Source organism: Narcine bancroftii, chromosome 1, assembly GCF_036971445.1.
Source record: "Narcine bancroftii isolate sNarBan1 chromosome 1, sNarBan1.hap1, whole genome shotgun sequence".
Classification (NCBI taxonomy): domain Eukaryota; kingdom Metazoa; phylum Chordata; class Chondrichthyes; order Torpediniformes; family Narcinidae; genus Narcine; species Narcine bancroftii.
This window is the reverse complement of record NC_091469.1, coordinates 233,470,525-233,491,101: the sequence shown is the minus strand read 5'-3', so window position 1 is coordinate 233,491,101 and position 20,577 is coordinate 233,470,525. Positions and strand designations below refer to the sequence as shown.

The 20,577-nt window shown below is 38.6% G+C and overlaps 1 protein-coding gene across 2 annotated transcripts in view; it reads left to right on the top strand.

Annotated features, from left to right (window-relative positions):
* epb41l4a (erythrocyte membrane protein band 4.1 like 4A) overlaps positions 1-20,577 on the top strand; it is a 517,267-nt gene that overhangs the window by 487,272 nt on the left and 9,418 nt on the right. For both annotated transcript variants that reach the window (XM_069892849.1, XM_069892845.1), the window contains one exon: positions 19,389-19,476. In XM_069892849.1, the coding sequence (XP_069748950.1) occupies positions 19,389-19,476 (88 nt within the window). The remainder of the gene's footprint in view (positions 1-19,388; positions 19,477-20,577) is intronic.

The window sequence follows — 20,577 nt, the reverse complement described above, 5'->3', positions numbered from 1 at the left end:
AAATGTACAACTCAGGCAGACTCCACAAAGTCATTCAATTCAAATGGCCTTGTGTATCCGACCAAGGTTCATCTCAGGTGGACTCCACAAAGTCATTTAATCCAAATGGCCTTGTGAACATGACCAAGGTACAACTCAGCAAGACTCCACAAAGTTATTCAATTCAAATGACCTTGTGAACACGTCCAAGATACAACTCAGGCAGACTCTACAAAGTCCTTCAATTCAAATGGCCTTGTGAACCCGACAAATGTACAACTCAGGCAGACTCCACAAAGTCATTCAATTCAAATGGCCTTGTGAAACCGACAAAGGTACAACTCGCGGAGACTACACAAAGAATTTCAATACAAATGACCTTGTAATCCATACTAAGTTATAACCCAGGCAGTCTCCACCAGGTTATTTAATTCAAATGGCATTGTGAACCCGACCAAGGTTCAACTCACATGGACTCCACAAAGTCATTTAATCCAAATGGCCTTGTGAAAACGACTAAGGTACAACTCAGGCAGACTCCACAAAGTTATTCAATTCAAATGACTTTGTGAACACGTCCAAGTTACAACTCAGACAGACTCTACAAAGTCATTAAATTCAAATGGCCTTGTGAACAAAACTAAAGTTCAACTCAGGCAGACTCCACTAAGGCATTTAATTCAAATAACCTTGTGAATCCGACCAATGTACAACTCAGGCAGACTCCGCAAATTCATTCAATTCAAATATATTAGTGAACACAACCAAGATATAAATCAGGCTGACTCCACAAAAGTCGTCCAAGTTACAATTCATGCAGACACTTCAGAGTCATTCAATTCAAATGGCCTTGTGAACCCGACCAAGGTACAACTCACGCAGACTCCACATTGTCATTAATTTGAAATGGCCTTGTGAACCCGACCAAAGTCAATTCACGCAGACTCCACAATGTTATTCAATTCTATAGCCTTGTGAACCCTCACAAGGAACAACTCACACAGACTCCACAAAGTCATTCAGTTTAAATGGCCTTGTGAACCTGACCAAGGTAACTCAGGCAGACTCCACAATGTCATTCAATTCAAATGGCCTTGTGAACACTTTCCAAGGTACAACTCAGGCAGATTCTACAAAGTCACTCAATACAAATGGCCATGTCACCCCAACCAAGGGATAACTCAGGCAGACTCCACAAAGTTATTCAATTCAAATGACCTTGTGAAAACGTCCAAGATACAACTCAGGCAGACTCTACAATGTCCTTCAATTCAAATGGCCTTGTGAACCCGACAAATGTACAACTCAGGCAGACTCCACAAAGTCATTCAATTCAAATGGCCTTGTGTATCCGACCAAGGTTCATCTCAGGTGGACTCCACAAAGTCATTTAATCCAAATGGCCTTGTGAACATGACCAAGGTACAACTCAGCAAGACTCCACAAAGTTATTCAATTCAAATGACCTTGTGAACACGTCCAAGATACAACTCAGGCAGACTCTACAAAGTCCTTCAATTCAAATGGCCTTGTGAACCCGACAAATGTACAACTCAGGCAGACTCCACAAAGTCATTCAATTCAAATGGCCTTGTGAAACCGACAAAGGTACAACTCGCGGAGACTACACAAAGAATTTCAATACAAATGACCTTGTAATCCATACTAAGTTATAACCCAGGCAGTCTCCACCAGGTTATTTAATTCAAATGGCATTGTGAACCCGACCAAGGTTCAACTCACATGGACTCCACAAAGTCATTTAATCCAAATGGCCTTGTGAAAACGACTAAGGTACAACTCAGGCAGACTCCACAAAGTTATTCAATTCAAATGACTTTGTGAACACGTCCAAGTTACAACTCAGACAGACTCTACAAAGTCATTAAATTCAAATGGCCTTGTGAACAAAACTAAAGTTCAACTCAGGCAGACTCCACTAAGGCATTTAATTCAAATAACCTTGTGAATCCGACCAATGTACAACTCAGGCAGACTCCGCAAATTCATTCAATTCAAATATATTAGTGAACACAACCAAGATATAAATCAGGCTGACTCCACAAAAGTCGTCCAAGTTACAATTCATGCAGACACTTCAGAGTCATTCAATTCAAATGGCCTTGTGAACCCGACCAAGGTACAACTCACGCAGACTCCACATTGTCATTAATTTGAAATGGCCTTGTGAACCCGACCAAAGTCAATTCACGCAGACTCCACAATGTTATTCAATTCAAATGGCCTTGTAACCACGACCAAGGTAAACTGAGGCAGTCTCCACAAATTGAATCAATTGAAATGGACTTGAGAACAGACCAAAGTGGAACTCAGGCAGACTGCACAAAGTCATTCAATTCAAATGGCCTTGTGAAAACTTTCCAAGGTACAACTCAGGCAGATTCTACAAAGTCACTCAATTTAAATGGCCATGTCACCCCAACCAAGGGATAACTCAGGCAGATTCCACAAAGTTATTCAATTCAAATGACCTTGTGAAAACCTCCAAGTTACAACTCAGGCAGACTCTACAATGTCCTTCAATTCAAATGGCCTTGTGAACCCGACAAAGGTACAACTCAGGCATACTCCACAAAGTCATTCCATTCTAATGGCCTTATGAACCTGGCCAAGGTACAACTCAGGCAGACTCTACAAAGTCGGTCAATTCAAATGGACTTCTAATCCCTACCAAGGTACAACTCAGGCAGACTCGACAAAGTCATTCAATTCAAATGGCCTTCTGAACCCCACCAAGGTACAACTCACGCAGACTCCACAAAGTCATTAATTTCAAATGGCCTTGTGAACCCGACCAAGGTCAATTCAGACAGACTCCACAAAGTCATTCAATTCAAATGGCCTTGTGAACCCGACAAAGGTACAACTCAGACAGAATCCACAAAGTCATTCCATTCTAATGGCCTTATGAACCTGGCCAAGGTACAACTCAGGCAGACTCTACAAAGTCGGTCAATTCAAATGGACTTCTAATCCCTACCAAGGTACAACTCAGGCAGACTCGACAAAGTAATTCAATTCAAATGGCCTTCTGAACCCCACCAAGGTACAACTCACGCAGACTCCACAAAGTCATTAATTTCAAATGGCCTTGTCAACTCGACCAAGGTCAATTCAGACAGAATCCACAAAGTCAATCAATTCAAAAGGCCTTGTAACCACGACCAAGGTAAACTGAGGCAGTCTCCACAAATTGAATCAATTCAAATGGACTTGAGAACAGACCAAAGTGGAACTCAGGCAGACTGCACAAAGTCATTCAATTCAAATGGCCTTGTGATAACTTTCCAAGGTACAACTCAGGCAGATTCTACAAAGTCACTCAATTCAAATGGCCATGTCACCCCAACCAAGGGATAACTCAGGCAGACTCCACAAAGTTATTCAATTCAAATGACCTTGTGAAAACCTCCAAGTTACAACTCAGGCAGACTCTACAATGTCCTTCAATTCAAATGGCCTTGTGAACCTGACAAATGTACAACTCAGGCAGACTCCACAAAGTCATTCAATTCAAATGGCCTTGTGAACCCGACAAAGGTACAACTCAGGCAGACTCCACAAAGTCATTCAATTCAAATGGCCTTGTGAACCCGACAAATGTACAACTCAGGCAGACCCCACAAAGTCATTCAATTCAAATAGCCTTGTGAATCCGACCAAGGTTCATCTCAGGTGGACTCCACAAAGTCATTTAATCCAAATGGCCTTGTGAACATGACCAAGGTACAACTCAGGCAGACTCCACAAAGTTATTCAATTCAAATGACCTTGTGAACACGTCCAAGTTACAACTCAGACAGACTCTACAAAGTCCTTCAATTCAAATGGCCTTGTGAACTCGACAAAGGTACAACTCAGGCAGACTCCACAAAGTCATTCAATTCAAATGGCCTTGTGAAACCGACAAAGGTACAACTCGCGGAGACTACACAAAGAATTTCAATACAAATGACCTTGTAATCCATAATAAGGTATAACCCAGGCAGTCTCCACAAGGTTATTTAATTCAAAAGGCATTGTGAACCCAACCAATGTTCAGCTCACGTGGACTCCACAAAGTCATTTAATCCCAATGGCCTTGTGAAAATGACTCAGATACAACTCAGGCAGACTCCACAAAGTTATTCAATTCAAATGACTTTGTGAACACGTCCAAGTTACAACTCAGACAGACTCTACAAAGTCATTAAATTCAAATGGCCTTGTGAACACAACTAAAGGTCAACTCAGGCAGACTCCACAAAGTCATTAACTTCAAATTGCCTTGTGTACACGACCAAGATATAACTCAGGCAGACTCCACAAAATCATTCAATTCAAATGGCCTTGTGAAGTCGAACAGGCACCACTCTGGCGGACTCCACAAAGTCATTCAATTCAAATGGCCTTGTAAACAGACCAATGTACACATCAGGCAGACTCCACAAAATCATTTAATTCAAATGTTCTTGTGAAATCAACCAAGGACAAATCAGACAGACTCCACAACGTCATTCAATTCAAATGGCCTTGCGAAACTGACCAAGGTAAAACTGAGGCAGACTCCACAAAGTCAATCAATTCATATGGACATTTGAAACCGACCATTGTACAACTCAAGCAGTCTCCACACAGTCATTCAGTTCAAATGGCCTTGTATACACGACCTAGGTACAACTCAGGCAGACTCCACAAATTCATTCAATTCAAATATATTAGTGAACACAACCAAGGTATAAATCAGGCTGACTCGGCTAAGTCAATCAATTCTAAAGGCCTTGTAACCACAACCAAGGTAAACTGAGGTAGACTCCACCAATTGAATCACTGAAAATGGACTTGTGATCAGTGCAAAGTAGGACTCAGGCAGACTCCACAAAGTCATTCAATTCAATTGGTCTGGTGAACACGACCAATGTACAACTCAGGCAGACTCCAAAAAGTGAATCATTTCAAATGGCCTTGTGAACATGACCAAGGTACAACTCAGGCAGACTCCACAAAGTTATTCAATTCAAATGACCTTGTGAACACGTCCAAGTTACAACTCATGCAGACACTTCAGAGTCATTCAATTCAAATGGCCTTGTGAACACGACGAAGGTACAACGAAGGCAGACTACAAAAAGTCATTCAATTCAAATAGCCTTGTGAACCTGACCAAGATTCAACTCAGGTGGACTCCACAATGTCATTCAATTCAAATGGCCTTGTGAACCCTCCCAAGGTACAACTCACACAGACTCCACAAAGTCATTCAGTTTAAATGGCCTTGTGAACCCGACCAAGGTAAACTCAGGGAGACACCACAATGTCATTCAATTCAAATGGCCTTGTGAACACTTTCCAAGGTACAACTCAGGCAGATTCTACAAAGTCACTCAATTCAAATGGCCTTGTCACCCCAACCAAGGGATAACTCAGGCAGACTCCACAAAGTCATTCAATTCAAATGGCCTTATGAATCCGACCAAGGTTCATCCCAGGTGGACTCCACAAAGTCATTTATTCCAAATGGCCTTGTGAACATGACCAAGGTACAACTCAGGCAGACTCCACAAAGTTATTCAATTCAAATGACCTTGTGAACATGACCAAGGTACAACTCAGGCAGACTCCACAAAGTTATTCAATTCAAATGACCTTGTGAACACGTCCAAGTTACAACTCATGCAGACACTTCAGAGTCATTCAATTCAAATGGCCTTGTGAACACGACGAAGGTACAACGAAGGCAGACTACAAAAAGTCATTCAATTCAAGTAGCCTTGTGAACCTGACCAAGATTCAACTCAGGTGGACTCCACAATGTCATTCAATTCAAATGGGCTTGTGATCCCTCCCAAGGTACAACTCACACAGACTCCACAAAGTCATTCAATTCAAATGGCCTTGTGAAGTCGAACAGGCACCACTCTGGCGGACTCCACAAAGTCATTCAATTCAAATGGCCTTGTAAACAGACCAATGTACACATCAGGCAGACTCCACAAAATCATTTAATTCAAATGTTCTTGTGAAATCAACCAAGGACAAATCAGACAGACTCCACAACGTCATTCAATTCAAATGGCCTTGTGAAAACGACCAAGTTACAACTCAGGCAGACTCTAAGTCATTAAATTCAAATGGCTTTGTGAACACGTCCAAGGTTCATCTCAGTTTGACTCCACAAAGTCATTCAATTCAAATGGCCTTGTGAACACAACTAAAGTTCAACTCAGGCAGACTCCACAAATTCATTCAATTCAAATATATTAGTGAACACAATCAAGGTATAAATCAGGCTGACTCCACAAAGTCATTCCATTCTAATGGCCTTGTGAACCCGACCAAGGTACAACTCAGGCAGACTCTACAAAGTCGGTCAATTCATATGGACTTGTTATCCCTACCAAGGTACAACTCAGGCAGACTCGACAAAGTCATTCAATTCAAATGGCCTTGTGAACCCGACCAAGGTATAACTCACGCAGACTCCACATTGTCATTAATTTCAAATGGCCTTGTGAACCCGATCAAAGTCAATTCACGCAGACTCCACAAGGTTATTCAATTCAAATGTCCTTGTGAACCCGATCAAGGTTCAACTCAGACAGAATCCACAAAGTCATTCTATTCTAATGGCCTTATGAACCCAGCCAAGGTACAACTCAGGCAGACTCTACAAAGTCGGTAAATTCAAATGGACTTGTAATCCCTACCAAGGAACAACTCAGGCAGACTCAATAAAGTCATTCGGGGTCGTGGCAAGATGGCGTAAGGATCAGACGTGCCTTCCAGTCCTCTCTTGACTCTATCTTATTGTTTTGTCTAGAAATGCCCGTTAAAATTCTTTAAAAGTTTAGTTAATTTCAGTGCTGTTAATTTAACTTATGATGGTACAATTGGTGGAAAAGTGCAAAAAAAACCGACAACAGATCATCAAAAAACTACATTTTCCAAAAGTTCAAGTTTTGGAGCCTACCTACAGGAAAGACACCAGGACTCAGCGTGAAATGGATCCCAGGAGAGAGGTACAGTGTTCGGATGTAGAGCTCTATGTTACATCGGTAGAGCCCCCTAAAGAGGGCGCCAAACAGCCTTTAGAACAAAGAGTTACTCAAAGGCATTTGTCAACTGTAGAGGTGGTGCTGCAAACTGCATCTCTTGAGATAAAAGAACCTATACAACTGATGTACTGGGAGAACTTAATACATTATGGACTGGGGAAAACCCCGGCCAGCGTCCTCCAGTTATTGCTGGAGAGGCTGTGGCTGGGGTTTCCACATGCAGTCATACTACAAAGAAGGCAACCAGAATGAAGGAAGGAACAGAAGATCCTTTGGTTATGCAGAAGAAGCAGGAATCTGTTGAGCCAAAATCTCTTCCAATTGAAGAGATTTTTATGAATCTTGAATCTAAATTATCTTATAAAATGCAGGGATTATCCAAGATTATGACTGAACTTGGTACTAGGTTTAATACTCTGGTGAAAATACATTCTCAACAGTTGGCTGAGTTTGGAGCTTTTAAGCTTGAAGTGAGAGATACATTTAATTCGTGTGAAGAAGATATAGATGAAATATGGGATCAAGTTTTTGATGTGACCAAAATGGTCGAAGACTTACAAACTCAAAATAAAAATTTGGTGAAAAAGATTGATTATTTGGAAAACCAATCCAGACAGAACAATATAAAGATTATTCGTTTGCCGGAAGGTATGGAGGGACCAGACCCAAGAAAATTTTTTACTGAATGGATTCCGCAGGTGCTTGGTCAAGAACATTTCCCGGAAGATATAATACTGGAACATGCTCACAGAGCCTTGCGTAGAAGACCTATTTTAGGTCAAAGTCCAAGACCTGTTTTGGTTCGTTGCTTGAATTATTACGACAGAGAAATAATTTTACGAGTGGCTATTAGAAATGCACAACAGAGAAAATCACCCTTGATGATTCAAAATAATCGAGTTTTCTTCTATGCGGATTTGAGTCGAGAAGTTATGTTCCAACGACGGGAATTCAATCCTGCTAAAGAGTTGTGGAAGAAAGGTTACAAGGCAACCTTTAGATATCCAGCTGTTTTGAAGGTTTTTCAAGATAGTTACCAACCAAAGTTCTTTGATTCTCCAAAGGAAGCTATAGCATTTGCTCAAGAGCAGCCAATTACTCAGTTTCAACAGAGACATAGTCTGCCGCGATCTCTAAGGAGATCTCTAAGAGATGGAAGAAAAGAGCCGTGCTCCATGAAGGAATGGTTGTAATGGTGACTCGGCAGTTGGAGCTGATTAAAAGAAGAGTTGTCCTTTTTTTTCTAATTTTTTTTTAAAAAAAGGGATATTAAATAATGATGATGTTAGTTTAAGATGAAGTGAGAGTTGGGGGAGAGAACTGGATAGGCACTATTTCCTGAAAGTCATCTGCTACGTGTGAGTTATCTCACACCCATTTTTTTTTGGGAGTTACCGCATTGCGCGGTTTAGACGGGAGGGGGTATTTTTAACCTCCTACCTGTTTTTTTTTTCCTTTTTTTTGTATTATTAGATTAAAGAGTGAAGGGGTTTTTTTTGTTTAAATATAGAAAAAAAGCATAAGAAAGTATTTGATTGTTTAAAAAACTAAAAATTGATGTGGTTTGTTTTGTAAAGTTTATTCAGTAGATAAGGAATATCTGAAATTTAAATGTGAATGGGATGGATAAGTTTTTTTAAATATTTTTTCTTTAACTTTAAGGTGAAAGGAGTGGTAATTCTGGTGTATATTATTTTGCTATTTTAGTTATAGAACGAAGGGAATAATGGTGAAAGTTATAAATTGAATTGTACAATTCTTAATGAGGCTTGAATTTTGTTTGTGGTTTATGCTCCATTTGTTGAAGATATAGATTTCATTGTAGATGTGTTTTTATTATTTGGATATCTGAATTTTAACGTAATGATTGGGGATATTTAAATGTGGTATTGGAGCTTTTATTGGATAAATATTCAAGAGTAAAAGGGAAAAATGGTGGAAGAGTACTAAAATTGAATTGTACAATGCTTAATGAGGTTTGAATGTTGTTTTAAGATGGTGGTTTATGTGACTAATATGATGATAGATGTGAAGTTAGTTGATATTTGGTGAAGTTTTATCTCTATAAAGTTTTTTTTTTCATTTTTTTTCATGCTACAATTTTCTTTTTAAGAATTGATTATTGTTTCAGAATTTTTGATAGATAATGTTACTAACTTTACTAATTTTTTATATTAAGTTTGAGTTAAATATATGTTTCATCTTAACTCCGTTTGTTAAATATATGCATTTAAGTTTGATTTAAATATGTTTTTTAAGTCTGATATCTTAGTATTAATTACTTTTCTTTTTGTTAGTATTTTAATCGGTTATGTTTTTGTTTCTTTTTTTGTAAGTTGGTTTTTTTTCTCACATATATTATTAACTTTATTAATTCTTCACTCTTTATTTTGCGGGGGAAAGGGGGGATTGGACTAATTTGAGTTGGGTTATTAATGTGTAATAATTATTGGGGAGGGTATAGTTTATTTAGATTACTGATACTGTATTGTAATTTTATTATTTTATACTTATTTTTTTTAAATTTAATCCTATATGTTATTCATGTTATAAAATCTTAAATAAAGTTTAAAAAAAAACAGTCATTCAATTCAAATGGCCTTGTGAACCAGACCAAGGTCAACTCAGACAGAATCCACAAAGTCAATCAATTCAAAAGGCCTTGTGACCACGACCAAGGTACAACTGAGGCACACTCCACAAAGTCATTCAATTCAAATGGCCTTGTGAACACGACCAATGTACAACTCAGCAGACTCCAAAAAGTGAAACAATTCAAATGGCCTTGTGAACAGAACAAGTTACAACTCAGGCGGACTCCACAAAGTCATTGAATTCAAATTGCCTTGTAAACACAACCAAGTTACAAGCTCGGCAGACTCCATAAAGTCATTCACTTCAAATGGCCTTGTGAACCCGACAAAGTTACAACCTGGGCAGATTGCACAAAGTCATTCAATTCAAATGGCCTTGTGAACAGACTAAGGTACAACTCAGCTAAACTCCACAAAGTCATTCAATTCAAATGGCCTTGTGAACCCAACCAAGATACAATCAAGCAGACTCCACAATGTCATTCAATTCAAATGACCTTGTGAATACGTCCAAGGTGCAACTCAGGCAGACTCCACAAAGTCCTTCAATTCAAATGGCCTTGTGAACCCGACAAAGGTACAACTCAGACAGACTCCACAAATTCATTCAATTCAAATATATTAGTGAACACAATCAAGGTATAAATCAGGCTGACTCCACGAAGTCATTGCATTCTAATGGCACTGTGAACCCGACTAAATTTCAATTCAGGAAAACTCAACAAAGTATTCAATTCAAATGGACATGTGAAGTCGAACAGGCACAACTCTGGCGGGCTCCACAAAGTCATTCCATTCTAATGGCCTTGTGAACCCGACTAAGGTACAGCTCAGGCAGACTCCACAAATTCATTCAATTCAAATGGCCTTGTGAACCTGACCAAGGTATGACTCAAGCAGACTCCACAAAATCATTTAATTCAAATGTTCTTGTGAAATCAACCAAGGACAACTCAGGCAGACTCCTCAACGTCATTCAATTCAAATGGCCTTGCGAATACGACCAAGGTACAACTCAGGAAGACTCCACAAAGTCACTCAATTCAAATGGCCTAGTCACCCCAACCAAGGGATAACTGATGCAGACTCCACAAAATGATTCAATTCCAATGGCCTTGTGAAACCGACCAAGGTAAAACTGAGGTAGACTCCACACAGTCATTCAATTCAAATGGCCTTGTGAACGCGACTAAGGTACAACTCGGACAGATTACCCAAATTCATTCAATTCAAATATATTAGTGAACACAACCAAGGTATAAATCAGGCTGACTCAACAAAGTCATTGCATTCTAATTGCGTTGTGTACCTGACCAAGATATACCTCAGGCAGACTCCACAAAATCATTCAATTCAAATGGCCTTGTGAACCCGACAAAGGTACAACTCAGGCAGACTGCACAAAGTCATTCAATTCAAATGGCCTTGTAAACAGACCAAGGTACAACTCAGGCAGACTCCAATAAGTCATTCAATTCAAGTGGTCTTTTGAACCCAACCAAGATACAACTCAAGCAGACTCCACAATGTCATTTAATTCAAATGAAATTGTGAAACCAAACAAGGTACAACTCAGGCAGACTCCACAAAGTTATTCAATTTAAATGGCCATGTGAACCTGACCAAGGTAAAACCCAGGCCAACTCCACATTGTCACTCAATTCAAATGGCCTTGTCACACCAACCAAGGGATAACTCATGCAAACTCCACAAAATCATTCAATTCAAATGGCCTTGTGAAGCAAACCAAGGTTTTTCTCAGGTGGACTCCACAAAGTCATTAAATCCAAAAAGCCTTGTGAAAATGACCAAGGTACAACTCAGGCAGATTCCACAAAGTTATTCAATTCAAATGACCTTGTGAACACGACCAAGGTACAACTCAGGCAGACTCCACAAATTGAATCAATTCAAATGGACTTATGAACAGACCAAAGTGGAACTCAGGCAGACTCCACAAAGTCATTCAATTCAAATGGCCTTTTGAACACGACCAATGTTCAACTCAGCAGACTCCAAAAAGTTAATCAATTCAAATGGCCTTGTGAGCAGAACAAGGTACAACTCAGGCGGACACCACAAAGTCATTGAATTCAAAGTGCCTTGTAAACACAACCAAGTTACAAGCTCGGGAGACTCCGCAAAGTTATTCAATTCAAATGGCCTTGTGAACCCGACAAAGGTACAACTCGGGCAGACTGCACAAAGTAATTCAATTCAAATGGCCTTGTGAACCCGACCAAGGTACAACTCAGGCAGACTCCGCAATGTGATTCATTTCAAATGGCCTTGTGCACACGACCTAGGTACAACTCAGGCAGACTCCACAAAGTCATTCAATTCAAATGGCCTTGTGAAACCGACCAAGGTACAAACTCAGGCAGTTTCCACAAAATCATTCAATTCAAATGGCCTTTTGAACATGACCAAGGTACAACTCAGGCAGACTCCTCAAAGTCATTTAATTCAAATGAAATTGTGAAACCGAACAAGGTACAACTCAGGCAGACTCCACAAAGTCATTCAATTCAAATGGCCTTGTGAACCCGACCAAGTTACAACTCAGGCAGATTGTATAAAGTCCTTCAATTCTGATGGCCCTGTGAATCCAACCAAGGTACAACTCAGGCAGACTCCACAAATTCATTCAATTCAAATGGGCTTGTGAACACAACCAAGGTACAACTCAGGCAGACTCCACAAAGTCATTCAATTCAAATGAACTTGTACTGAGCCTGCTGGATAAAATTGAGCCATGAAATCACTGTCTGGCATAAGCCAGGCCAGAAATTTGGTGTTAGAAATGTTGCAATTCCATATGGAACTGCCAGCAATTTTAAATAAAATTTGGCCCAGTATATTATCTTTTGGAACTCACCAGCTATAAATATCGAACTGAGAGATTATACATTTGGCTGTGGAATAAATTTCTTGTTATTTTTTCTAAGTAATTTTTGAAGTGTACTTCAGAATCAGAATTTATTTATTGTCATGAACAAGTCATGAAATTCAGTGTTTTGTGGCAGCGTCATAGAGCAAACATTCATATTATAACCATCTTACAACATTACTATAATTTTTTTTTAAAGTATCAGTAATAATGCAGAAAAAGTAAGGCAGTATCTTTGGTTCATTGATTATTCAGGAATCTGGTGGTAGCAGGGAAGAAGCTGTCCTTGTGCTGTTGAGTGCTCGTCTTTAGGCTCCTGTACTTTTTTCCCCATGGTAGCAGAGTGAAGAGTATAGAGGCTGCTATTTTTAAGACACCGCCTCATGTCAATGTCCTAGATGGAATGAAGTCTGGTGCCTGTGATGTCACAGGGTCAACAATCCTCTGGAGTTAATTCTTGTCCTAAGAATTGACACCTCCGTACAAGGCAGTGATGCAACCAGTCAGAATGCTCTTCACCTGTCGAAGTTTTCGGTGACATATCAAATCTCCTCAGATACCTCACAAAGTTTAGCCACTGGCTAGCCTTCTTTGTGATTGCACAAAGTCTTAAAGTATTGGTTGAGAGACATCCATTTCTAAAACTAATCTTATTGCTAACTTGTTGCTAATTTTGTACTTCACACTGGACTCAAATTAATTTTATTTAACCCTGTTGGCTCACAGGGAGGAGTATTTTCCCATTCATTCAGTGTTGATTTTGAATGCAGACAGCACACAGTCTTCTAAAAGTATTGCCCCGAGAAAAATAAAAGTGTATTCCAAGATCACTCCTTTATTCATTGGTTTGAATATACATCCCGAACCAACCAATTTGTTTTTGGTGTTGTAGTATGATAAAGGACAGAACAGGCACTTTGGTCCAACTTATCATGACTAGTCCCTTTTGCCTGTATTTGGTCCATATCCTTCTTCACCTTTCTATTCATGTCTTTTGTACTTCATGGTTGTACCCACTTCTATAGCTTCCTCTGTCAGCTGGTTCCAATGCAGACTACCCTCTGAGATAAAGTTCTGATCTCTCCCCTCTCATCTTAAACCTAATTCTAGAGCGATCGACCCCAGGAAAATAACTGTGAGCATTCATTTTATTTATGCCCCTCGCAATATTCCTAATCTCAAGTCATCCCTCATCCTCTGACATTAGAGGGAATAAAGACCTACCCTTTCCACCCTCTCTATATAGCTCAAGCTCTCTAGTCCCAGCAACATCCTCATGAATATCCTCTGTGTTCATTTCATCTTATTCATATCTTTCCTGTAGCCGGGCAACAAAAACTACACACAGTACTCAAAGTTGGTCTCGCAAATGTTTTGCATAGCTGTATCATGAAGGCTCAACCTTTGTTCTTAATACCCCGTCCAATGAAGGAAAGAGTGCCAAACACCTTCTTTATCATCCTGTCCACTTGAGTTGCCACTTTCATGGAAATATTAAACTGTTGTTGTGGCCGCCCCTGCAGCGATCGAACTGGAGCTCTGGGTGGCAAGCACAACTAAAAGCCAGCAGCACTGGCCCCAACAGGCGAACTGGCAGGAGGACAGCAAGGACAGCTTAAAGGCTGGCAACCCCAAATTGGCGCTGAGCTTGCTGCACAGCCAACAGTCAGGGACAGCACGTGGGGAAGAAGGGATTATTATGCAAGGGAAACCTACCTTTGTTATGTGGGTCATGATGTCATTAAAGGGGGGGGAACAGATGGAACACGGCGAATATAAAAGTCGGGTGTGAGCCCCCAATAAAACACAGAGCTTAATCTGACTACTCTGTGTTCCATGTGTCTTCGTTCAAGTTGCATGTGGCTACATTGTAGTCCTAGGTCGATTTGAACTACAAAACCCTCCAGCACCCTCCAGCATCCTACTTGGTTTAACTTACTAACGTGTTGTCCCTCAAACTTGTCAAGAGTTCGATTCTATTATCCACTCCTTAAGCCATCTTCCTAATAGATCTAGGTCATTTGTTAAAACAAAAAGAAAAATGCTGGAGAAACTCAGCTGGTCAAATAGTGTCCTTTATGTAGCAAAGGTAAAAATACATCACTGACATTTCAGGCTTGAGCCCTTCCTCAAGGTATGGAAGAATGTCGGCAGGCGTCCGAACAAAAGGGTGGGGGAGGGAGGTGGGGGCAAAAGCAGGAGGTGATAGGTGGAGAAGGGTGGGAGGGGACAGCAGCGATCAGGGGGAGGAGGGATGGCTGGGTGAGTGGAGGGGGAAGGAAGGGAGGAGATCTGGAAAAATTGGAAAGGGGAGGAGGAAAAATGGTGAGAAGGTTAGCAGAAACCAAAGAACTTGATGTTAATGCCATCGGGTGGACAGGGCCCAGACGATGTTGTTCCTCCATCCTGCAGATGGTCTGGGTGGGATAGTACATAAGGCCACGGACAGGCATGTGAGTGTGGGAGTATGACTCAGAAATGAAATGGTTGCCTACTGGGAGGTCTCTGTTTTAGCAGAGGGAGATGAAGGGCTCAAGCCCGAAATATCGGTAATGTATTTTTACCTTTGCTACATAAAGGACACTTTTTAACCAACTGAGTTTCTCCAGCGTTTTGTGTTTTTACTTCAATCACGGTGTCTACAGATTTTCGTGATTTATTAGGTCATATGTAAACTTAGATATCCTTCTTTAATGTTTACTGTATTTTTATATCATAATTGAGATGGAAGAAAGAGGAAAATGTTTGATGTCAATATAATATTCCAAGAATAATTTTCAATCCTATGTTATAAAACGGTACTGTCAGGTTTTTGGGTCATTTTTATTGTGCTTTGGATTCTCATATTTAGGTACTGTCAAGGATTACAGAAGACACTATGTGAAATACAAAAGTGGGAAAATAAACTTCAACTCACCCTCTAAAACTTTCTACCAATTATTTTAAAATGCTAATATATTTTTTAATTTAGAAGTGCAACAAGGTAACAGCCCTTCTAGCCCACAAGTCCCTACTGTTCCAATATACCAACTAACCTACAAACCCTGTATGGGTGGGAGGAAACCAGGGCATCCAGAATTGGTCACAGGGAGAACGTCCAAAGTCCTTACACACAGAGCTGGGTTCAAACCCGTGTCACTGACACTATCAAATCATTGTGTTAAGTAATAAAAACCGGGGTGATTATTTTTTTATTTATATTTTTTATTTTTCACACTATAAACCATACTGACCAAAATACATACAGACATTTTTTCTCTTGAATATATACAGTGTCATTTTTCCCCCCTCCCTTCCCTCCCTTCCCTCCCTCCCTCACCCCCTCTTCCAATTTATTCAAAGTTCAAACTATAAGATACATTAACCCATTAAACAATGTCGTCACTTAATAAAAATAAACAGAAATTTTTATCTTTTACTTTTACATACTGAGTCAGTTCATTTTGTTGTCATCTTCTTCTGTCATTTTAGGTGGTGGAGGTTCATGGTAGGATTTCTCTATTGTATTTCATGTATGGTTCCCATATTTGTTCGAATATTGTGATATTATTTTTTAAACTATATGTTATTTTTTCTAATGGAATACATTTATTTATTTCTATGTACCATTGTTGTATTCTCAAGTTGTCTTCTAATTTCCAGGTTGACATAATACATTTTTTTGCTACAGCTAGGGCTATCATAATAAATCTTTTTTGTGCTCCATCCAAATCGAGTCCAAATTCTTTATTTCTTATATTACTTAAAAGGAAGATCTCTGGGTTTTTTGGTTTATTGCTTTTTGTGATTTTATTTAATATCTGTTTAAATCTTCCCAAAATGTTTTCACTTTCTCACATGTCCAAATTGCATGTATTGTTGTTCCCGTTTCCTTTTTACAGCAAAAACATCTGTCTGATACTGTTGGGTCCCATTTATTTAACTTTTGGGGTGTGATGTATAGCCTGTGTAACCAATTATATTGTATCACGCGTAACCTCGTGTTTATTGTATTTCTCATAGTTCCGGAGCATAGCTTTTCCCATGTTTCATTCTTTATCTTTATGTTTAGATCTTGTTCCCATTTTTGTTTAAGTTTACAGTTAGTTTCCTCATTCTCCTTTTCTTGCAGTTTGATGAACATGTTTGTTATAAATCTTTTAATTATCATTGTGTCTGTAATCACATATTCAAAATTGCTTCCTTCTGATAACCTCAGACTGTTTCCCAATTTGTCCTTCAAGTAGGTTTTCAGTTGGTGGTATGCAAACATTGTATCGTGAGTTATATTATATTTGTCCTTCATTTGTTCAAAAGATAATAATTTATTTCCCGAAAAACAATTTTCTATTCTTTTGATCCCTTTTCTCTCCCATTCTCTGAAGGAAAGGTTATTTATTGTGAAAGGGATTAGTTGATTTTTGTGTCAATATTAATTTTGGTAGTTGATAATTTATTTTATTCCTTTCTACATGAATCTTCTTCCAAATGTTGAGCAGATGGTGCAATACTGGTGAATTCCAACGTTGCACCAATTTATCATCCCACTTGTATAGTATATGTTCAGGTATCTTCTCCCCTATTTTATCTAGTTCTAATCTGGTCCAATCTGATTTTTCCCTTGTTTGATAAAAATCTGATAGGTATCTTAATTGTGCTGCTCTATAATAATTCTTAAAGTTTGGTAGTTGTAAACCTCCTTGTTTGTACCACTCTGTTAATTTTTCTAGTGCTATCTTCGGTTTCCCCCCTTTCCATAAGAATTTCCTTATTATTTTCTTTAGCTCCTTGAAGAATTTCTCTGTTAGGTGAATTGGTAATGATTGAAATAGGTATTGTATCCTTAGGAAGATGTTCATTTTAATACAATTTATCCTTCCTATCAGTGTTAGTGGTAAGTCTTTCTAGTGCTCTAAGTCGTAATTTTTTCATTAATGGCTGATTATTATTTAGTTGTATACCTAGGTATCGAATTGCTTGTGTTTGCCATCTAAATGGTGATTCTTTCTTAAACGTTGTGAAATCCGCATTATTCATTGGCATTGCTTCACTTTTATTTGCGTTGATCTTGTACCCCGATACTTCTCCATATTCCTTCAATTTCTTATGTAATTCTTTTATTGATATTTCTGGTTCTGTTAAGTATATTATAATGTCATCTGCAAATAGACTGATTTTATATTCCTTCTCTTTTATTTTTATCCCTCTTATTTTATTTTCTGTTCTTGTCGTTCTGCTAGTTGTTCTATAGCTAACGCGAATAGTAAGGGAGATAGTGGATATCCCTGCCTTGTTGATCTGTATAAGTTAAATTGTTTTGATAAATATCCATTTACTGTCACTTTTGCCATTGGTCCCTTATATAATGCTTTAATCGAATTCATATATTTCTCTGGTAGGTTGATTTTTTGTAGTACTTTGAATAAATAATTCCATTCTACTCTGTCAAAGGCTTTCTCTGCGTCTAAAGCAACTGCTACTGTTGGAGTTTTTTTCCTTGTACTGCATGGATTAAGTTAATGAATTTACAGATATTGTCCGTTGTTCGTCTTTTTTTAATAAATCCAGTTTGGTCTAGTTTTACCATTTTTGGTACACAGTCAGCCAATCTGTTTGCTAATAGTTTAGTTATTATCTTATAATCTGTGTTAAGTAGAGATATTGGAGATCTTTCCCCGTCTTTGGTATTACAGTAATTATTGCTGTTTTGCTTGAATCTGGTATGTTTTGTGTTTTTTCAATCTGGTTCATTATTTCCAGGAGAGGAGGAATTAATAAGTCTTTAAATGTTTTATCGAATTCTATTGGGAGTCCATCCTCTCCCGGTGTTTTATTGTTCGGTAGTTTTTTTAATATCTCCTGTATTTCTTCTATTTCAAATGGTTTTATTAATTTATTTTGCTCCTCTGTTTGTAATTTTGGTAGTTCAATTTTAGTTAGAAATTCATCTATTTTGTCTTCTTTCCCTTCGTTTTCAGTTTGACATAGTTGTTCGTAGAATTCCCTGAAGTTTTCATTGATCTCCGCTGGGTTATATGTAATTTGTTTGTACTTTTTCCTTGATGCCAATACCGTTCTTTTAGTTTGTTCTGTCTTAAGCTGTCACGCTAGTATTTTGTGCATTTTTTCTCCTAGCTCATAATATTTCTGTTTTGTCTTCATTATGTTCTTCTCCACCTTATATGTTTGTAGTGTTTCATATTTTATTTTCTTGTCTGTCAATCCTCTTCTTTTAGTTGTATCTTCCTTTATTGCTAATTCTTTTTCTGTATTTGTTATTTCCCTTTCCAACTGTTCTATTTTTCGATTGTAGTCCTTCTTCATTTTAGTTACATAACTTATTATCTGTCCCCTAATGAACGCTTTCATTGCGTCCCATAGTATAAATTTATTTTTCACTGATTCCGTATTTATTTCAAAGTACATTTTAATTTGTTGCTCAATGAATTCTCTAAAATCCTGTCTTTTAAGTAGCATGGAGTTTAATCTCCATCTATACATTCTTGGTGGGATGTCCTCCAGCTCTATTGCCAATAACAGGGGTGAGTGATCCAATAACAATCTAGCTTTATATTCTGTTTTCTTAACTCTTTCTTGAATGTGGGCTGATAACAGGAATAGGTCTATCCTTGAGTATGTTTTATGTCTACTTGAATAATATGAATATTCCTTTTCCTTTGGATGTTGTTTCCTCCATATATCCTAAAGTTGCATTTCCTGGATCGATTTAATTATAAATTTGGTTACTTTGTTCTTTCTGTTATTCTTTTTTCCAGTTTTATCCATTTTTTAGTCCAAATTAACGTTAAAATGGGTGATTGTTGATTAATGGAAAATAGAGAATCTCAAATTTTTAAATGACATCAGCACAGTATATCCATTTGTTTTTAGCTTGAGAACTAACCTTGTGCCACCACTACCTGTGACCCGGGCCTCAGATCCTCAGGGCCCTCATGGATCATCTGCACCATTGAATCAAGTAAGTTTTATGCAAGCTATTAATAAAATATTTATAAAGCCACAGGAAGTCCTGAAGCAATGTGTCATTGGAAAGAACCTATTGTCAGCGCTAGAGAATGTACCAGAAGCTGAGTGTATGGGATCTTTTGGCATCTACTCTACAATGCTCTAGAGAATCAAATGATAGAAAATGTGTGGCACAAAGGAAAAAGTGTCGTCACTTCTCTCTACTAGCATTAGATCTGTTGTTGCACATGTCAAAGTGCTTCAACTAAATTTCTAAATAACTGTTGAAATGTGATGGTTTACTGTCTCAACCATCCTTTTAAGCAACAGGTTTTATATATCTGTACCCCCCCCACCCCCCCCATGGGTGGAAAACAAACCTCAACTCACCTCTAAAACTTTCTACCATTTACTTTAAATCTATGCCCTTTGATTCATTTTAAAGAAAAATGTATTTCTGTTTATCCAGGCCCCTCAGATCTTTTAACGTTATCAACTAAGCCTTCCTTCACCCTCCTCTTTTCCAATCTTTCCTCCCAGCTACAATTTTACAGCTGTGCCAACATTCTTATGAATCTTCACTGCAGCTTCTCTCGTGCAATTCTTAATGTGTTGATCATTATATTATGAAGTCCTCAAGCAATGATCCAACTCGTGTCCTGTCCTAGCACAGCTTTTCTGCTCTTGGATCCTTTCTGTAATTCATAAAGGAAAGCATCCTCCATGCCTTTTGAACATCTTATTGGCTGACCTAGTGCTTAATTATCTGTGGACATCCATTCACTCCAAAGTCCCTATGTTCCTCCATGCAGCTCAATATACTTCCGATTATTTTGTGTTGACCTTGCCTTACAACATGGAACAGTACAGCATAAGAACAGGCCCTTCTGTACTGACCATGATGCCTCTATGTGGTCGATATCTCACTATCCCTTGCCCATTCATGTTCTTCTTAAATATCATGATTATATTTGCTTCCACCATTTCCCCTGGCAGCACATTTCAGTCACTTGCCAATCAGTGCTCCAAAGGCTCTGACATTTGTTGTGTTCTTTCCTCTTTTGTTTAACCTCCCAACACCTCATACATGTACAAATTAATTGCAATCTGCTGT